General features: G+C 47.3%; 1 protein-coding gene across 1 annotated transcript in view; it reads left to right on the top strand.

Moving 5' to 3' along the window:
* AQP7 (aquaporin 7) overlaps positions 1-6,185 on the top strand; it is a 12,819-nt gene extending 6,634 nt beyond the window's left edge. The window contains exons 3-7 of the mRNA XM_012721292.1: positions 4,108-4,231; positions 4,659-4,796; positions 4,970-5,088; positions 5,277-5,494; positions 5,858-6,185. Of these exons, the coding sequence (XP_012576746.1) occupies positions 4,108-4,231; positions 4,659-4,796; positions 4,970-5,088; positions 5,277-5,494; positions 5,858-6,137 (879 nt within the window). The 3' untranslated portion in view covers positions 6,138-6,185. The remainder of the gene's footprint in view (positions 1-4,107; positions 4,232-4,658; positions 4,797-4,969; positions 5,089-5,276; positions 5,495-5,857) is intronic.
* The last annotated feature ends 218 nt before the right edge of the window (positions 6,186-6,403 follow it).

The following is a 6,403-nucleotide window of genomic DNA, read 5'->3' as shown; positions in this document are numbered from 1 at the left end:
TCTCTGGCCTGTACCCCAGTTCTGTATGCACAAATAAATAAATCTTAAAAAAAAAAAATTTCTCCCTCCTGGCCCTCCTTGGTGGTGCAAGGGGTTAAAGCATTATGACGGTACACTGCAGTCACTGCACCATGAATTCGATCCCCAGCCAGGGAGCTGACCCACATGGCACAGCAGACCTCTCTGTCCCATCTGCTGCTCTCCTCAGCAGTGTATTTCAGTCAATCTGTCCATTCTGCTCCCCACTCTGTCTCTGGTGAATCCTCTCAGCCCCTGCACCTCTGGCCTGTCCCCCAGTTCTGTATGCATAAATAAATAAATCTTTAAAAAAAAATCTCTCCAAACAACATAATTGTATTTAAGTATCCAAAATATTACCAGTTTAACATGCAATTAATGTAAACTTCTTAGCTAAGATATTTTACAGTCTCCTCTTCCTTGTAAATTTTTGAAATCTGGTGTGTACTTTACACTTATGACCGTTTTCTTTTTCCTTTTTAGAAGATTTTATTTATTTATGCATATAGAACTGGGGTACAGGTGTGGTGAGCGGCTTTATCAGAGACAGAATGGATAGCAAAACAGGTCGATTGATGAAGTACACTCCTGAGGGGAGCAGTGGGCTGGTCAGGAGAGGTCTGCAATGCCACGTGGGTCACCTCCCTGGCCGGGGATTGAACTCACGGTGAAGCGCTGAAGTGAGCTTCACGGTGCTGTGCTTTAACCTGCTGCGCCATCAGTGAGGGCCCACTTACAGCAGTTTTCCACTTGAACTAGTCACACTTCAAGCTTATAATAGCCACACACAGCTAGTGGCCATCACATTGGATGACACAGATCTGGATTGATTTCTAGCAGCCTTGACATCTAGCAGGCTGAGACAACAGGTCAAAAAGTAGGGACTTTGCAAAAGAGGTGCCATCTGATCTTGTCCTTGAAGTGTCCTATCAAGTCTTCAGGACCTACAGCCAAGTATTCCAGCCAGAATACCATATGGAAAAACAGAGAGGACGCAAGACATGTGGGAGCAGCGCAGTTTAGTTTGAGGCTGTCTGGCCCAGTGACCACCTAGACTCAAATCCTGGCTTACTTATGCAGGCTGTGGACCCTAGGAAAGTCACCCAGCTTCTCTAAGCCTCAGGTTGCCCATCTGTCAAATGGGAGTAATAATAGTATCTAAGGTGTGAGTTGCTTTAAGTGTAAAAGGATGTGATAGATATAATTTGCTTACCAGTAACTAGCATGTTTTAAGTGTTTAATAAGTGATTGTTATCATTTGGTTGTAATACGGAAAATTTGGTCAATTTGGAAACTGAGAAGTAGATGAAATTATGAAAGTTCTTAAATGGTGGCCTGAGTGTGGACTTTATCCTAGGAGGGAAGCCAGTGAATGTTTGAACAAAGGGTAGGTATACTCTGTTATTTATTTATTTATTTATTTATTTTGTATTAGGTTACGTTGCAAGGAGGAGGCTGGGTGAGATCTGGGGAAAATGTGAGCAGAGTTGGTTTGGTGTGGGGGAGGAATGAGAAACAGCTTTCATTTGTGATATTGGCATTTCCACCTTGGCCAGCTGGGCTGGGGAATATAGGATGAGGAGAACATTTTCTAAGAGATGGTGAGCTTCAGTACATGTGGAACACCCAGGAGATTTCCAGGGGGGTATTTGGAAATAGAGCTCTGGCTTCTGGGTGGAAATTTCAGGAATTTTAGTGCTTTGGTCATATCTGAACCCATAGACCTGATAAGAAGACAGTATCAGTAATTAGGGTAACTCATGACAGTGGTCCGGGAAGAAGTCCTGGAATCATCTATCTATTTATTTTTTTATTTTGCAATAATTTATTGATTTAAAAAATAATATAATAGTTTATTTATACATCATTTTGTGCCTTTTTCCATTTCAGTTGTAATCCCCATGGGCTTCCCATCACCAAATCACTCATATGCCATCACCATAGTCCAGTGCACTTCCCTCCCCCAACCATTTTTGATTCCATTCCCCATCCTACCCTCATAAAATGTCTCTGGTATGTAGTTGCTCTTTATTATTATTTTGTTGCCTGGTCCTTTATACTCCTGCTATGAGTGAAACCATCCAGTATTTTTCCTTTTCTTTCTGGCTTATTTTACTAAGCATAATCTTTTCTAGCTCCATCCATGGTGCTGGAAAAGGCATGTGTTTGTTTTTCTTTTGATTGCTGAGTAATGTTCCATTGTGTATATGTACCACATCTGTTTAATCCAGTCATCCACTTTTGGGCATTTGGAGTGGTTTCCATGTCTTTCCAATTATAAATAAAGCAGCAATAAACATGGGGGTGCAGGTGTCTTTTTGAATCAGTGTTTTTGAGTCTTTTGGGTAGATACCTAGGAGTGAGACTGCTAGGTCATATGGAAGCTCCATTTTTAGCAGTTTGACAAACCTCCAAACAGTTTTCCATAGTGGTTGTACTAGTTTGCATTCCCACCAGCAGTGCAGGAGAGTTCTTTTTTCTCCACATCCTCGCCAAACATTTGTTGTTGCTAGTTGTTTTAAGACTATATTTTTTAAAGATTTATTTACTTATACAAGAACTGGGAAACAGGCCAGAAATGGAGTTGAGAGGATTCACCAGAGACAGAGTGGGGAACAGAACAGGCAGATCTACTGAAATACACTGCTGAAGGCAGCAGCAGGCAAGATAGGAGAGGTCTGCTGAGCCATTGGACTAGCTCCCTGGCCTATGGATCAGCTCCCTGGCTGGGGATTGAACTTGTCCTGCAGCAACTGGTAATAGCTTAATATTGATAAGACTTAACCCCTTGCACCACCAGGGAGTACCAGGGATCATCTGTATTCACGAAGGAGATAAAGAAAGAAGAATGTGGAAAGAACTGCAGAGGGAGAGGCTATGGGAAGTAAGAGAGAAAACCAGGAGAGAAAGAAAGATGTAAGGTAGGCCAAAGAGGAAGGAATTTCCAGAAGCACAGATGGTTGAGTCAACATCATGGTCCTCCCTTGTGGTGCAATGGGTTAAAGCACAGCACTGAAAGCTGGCCACCGCCACTTCAGTGCAAGTATGATCTCCAGCCCCTTCAGTGAACCACATGGCCAGCAGACCTCTCCTGACAGGCTCCCTGCTCCCCTCAGCAGTGTGCTTCATCAGTTTGCCTGTTCAGCTCCCCACTCTGTCTCTGGTGAATCTGCTCACTGCCCCTAACCTTTGGCCTGTACCCAATTCTGTATGTGTAAAAAAAAAAAAAAGAGTCAACATCAGCAGAATCAAGGAAGACAAAGTCTGAAGGGACTTAAAGGAAATCAGGATGTTGGACCCCTCTGAGTTTTTGGTGTTGCTTCTTGGGAAACAGAAGTCAGAATGAGAGGGAGAGCAAGGGAAGGAATAAAGGAACCAGTCAATATGTTCTTTGCTGGAGCTTGACTGCCACAGAATGAGGTGCCAGGAGTCCACAACTAGACAGGAAGGCTGGGCACAGGAGCCAGGGCTGAAGGGGAGGGTTTATAGAAAGCACTTAGCTTCAGGCTTCTCATATCCCTGTGAGGAGATCCAGCACTTGTGGATGGGCAAGAGCAAGAAGTCCAGGAAGGACATCTAAGGGCAATGGAAATGTTGCTGAGGGGGAGAGGTAGAGCCCCACTACCCAGCTTCCAGCAGTGATGTATGTGTTTGTATGTTTATGTGTGGTGATGTGTGGAGTTTGGAATCTCTTGAAGAAACTTGCTTCAGCTTAGGCTGAAGTGTAGCTGCTCTGAGGGGTTGACCTCTTACCAGCTATGCCTCCTGGGACCCCTGCCTCTACCCTTAAATTTGAATTGGGTTGGGGTCCTGCCACTTGGCTGTGTATCTGTTAGCACCCCTGACTTTGCCACCCTAACCCAGCTCCTTTTTCACTCCCCTCTCCCAGCTCTCACTGGTCAGGTCTGAGGACCCTTAGTAAGCAAGAGAGGGGAGGGAAATCTCTGGAAGAAGAAGGCATGGCAGAAGGAGCTCTAAAGACAGTGTGGGGATGGCCCTGGCTTGGGGATGAGAAGCCAAACAGCTTTGAGTCCTCCTGTGAGGCTGGGGCTGTGGGCAGGCAGTCTCCTCAGAGACCCTCCTTTGCAGGTATTTGGCCTTGGCGCTGTGGCCCATAACATTGTAGGAGCTGGTTTTGGAAGCTACCTCGGCGTCAATCTGGGTTTTGGTTTTGGAGTCACCATGGGCGTGCACCTGGCAGGGAGTATCTCTGGTGAGTGAGTCTGGCTCTGACCACAGGTGTTATGATTGGGGTGGGGCTGGGTGACTGCTTCCTGCCTGCCCACCCCCAACCAGCTCCTTATCCCAGTCAGCCAGAGCCTCACCTTGGCCACCTTGAGGCGGAACACACTGAAGCCCTTTCCTTTGACCATCCCTATGCAGATTCTTCATGAAGACTCCATTGCCCACTTTTTTACTAGCTGGCTCAATTTAAGCACATTATTCAACTTCTCTGTGCCCCATTTTCCTTGATAGTGACGTGGAGGTGGCTGTCCTTGCCTCTCGGGGTCCTTTTGAGGATGAAATAATTGAGTGCACTCCACAAATACTAGCTTTCATTATTGTTGTGACTCTCAGTATGATTTATTATTGTTGTTTCTGCTCTCTCTCTCCCTGGACACCCTTGACTTGCCCCACAGGGGCCCACATGAATGCAGCTGTAACTTTCACCACCTGTGCCCTGGGCCGCATGTCCTGGAAGAAGTTTCCCGTGTACGTGCTGGGTCAGTGCCTAGGGTCCTTTATGGCTGCAGCCACCATCTTCTGCCTCTTCTACAGTGAGTGTCCTGCCCTGCCTTATCTGTCTTTGGTCTTGCCTGCCTCTTCTGAGATACGGGCAGACCTGATGTCAGTGTCCTGGCCTGTGACAATGTCTAGAAGAGAAACATTTTGGAGGTGCTTCCTGCTCCTCCATCTAATAGCTTTATTTCTGGGTTCCATGTCTCCACAGTCCCCATTATGGAGCATTGCGGTGGAGAGCTGTTGGTGACGGGTCCCCTCGCTACTGCTGATATTTTTGCCACCTATCTTCCTGACAACATGACATTATGGAGGGGCTTCCTGGATGAGGTCAGTGATCCAGAGTGGTTGCTCTTCTCAAGTCCTCCCACTTTGAGAAGGGGCCAGAAGGCAGCTCCTTGCAATACAGAGGACATGAACTCTGTACCAAGACAGGTCACTGCCTGTGGGTTTGGGCTGGGGTGTAGCTGAGGCCCTATGGCTTTGCTCCGGTGACAGCCATTGTGTTTGCTCCCCAGCTAGTGGTGACGGGAATGCTTGAACTATGTCTCCTGGCCATCACAGACAAGAGGAATAATCCAGCAGGTCAAGGGACTGAGGCCTTGGTGATTGGCGTCCTCGTGATCGTCATTGGAGTATCCCTGGGCATGAACTCAGGTTATGCCATCAACCCATCCCGGGATCTACCTCCCCGCTTCTTCACCTTCATTGCTGGCTGGGGAGTAGATGTCTTCAGGTAATTTTCCCCCCAGTCTATTCTTGCAAATGTTTTGGGGGTTCTGTGTATACAATAGGGTGGGTGTGATGAAGAGTGAAGAACAGCACAGAAAGTCCTGCAGAGCTTCCAGGGGTCTGGAGAGTCAGCAGATCAGATGGGCCCCCAGACCAGGTCCTGATGTAGATCCTGCTCCTGGACTGAATGTCAGTCCTCGACTGGCCGGGGTACTTGAGTCAGGCTGAGGCTCCCCAGACCCCCTGGCTCTGGGCTCACTCCTGGCCTAGGTTGGGAGCCCCTCCTCTACTCTTGGTCTGAGGTGGATATGGTTGGGATGATTTCCAGGCATTGGTCCCCTCAGCAGAACTTGTTTCTTCTCTGCAGAACTCAGAACTGGTGGTGGGTCCCAGTGATAGCACCAATCATCGGTGCCTACTTAGGAGGCCTGATCTACATAATCTTCATCAGCTCCTGTATCCCTCGGGAGTCCCATGCAGACACCGCCAAGGAGATTGAAGAGCATAGGACACCCATGTTGCCCAAGACCACAGCTCAATCAGCTATGACCTCTTCCCTCACTCCTGTCTCTGTGTACCCTGATGACAGACCAATCACCCTGGCTTCAACATCTGTAAATGACCCCATCCACCTAGAGCCCTTCTAAGTAATATTGTTTGTCATCCCATCCCCTCAATAAAGAAATGTGTCCCATTACGGCACCCATGCTTTCTGGGTGCCTCTGTGGTGGGGTTCCCTCCTGAGTTCTTGTGGGAACTCTAGGTTTATGCTGTCTATCCTAAAACTAGAAGATAGAGCTGAGAGGTGTCCAACTCTTCTCAGCTCTGGGAGGTAGGGTACCCCTGGGAGAAAATGGGGAAGAGCAGACCTGTGGTCTCAGGAGGAATCAGATGAAATTAAAGTATTCCCGAC

This window comes from Condylura cristata, unplaced genomic scaffold (assembly GCF_000260355.1).
Source record: "Condylura cristata isolate star-nosed mole 26May11 unplaced genomic scaffold, ConCri1.0 scaffold00006, whole genome shotgun sequence".
NCBI lineage: Eukaryota > Metazoa > Chordata > Mammalia > Eulipotyphla > Talpidae > Condylura > Condylura cristata.
This window is presented reverse-complemented; position numbering and strand designations above follow the sequence as displayed.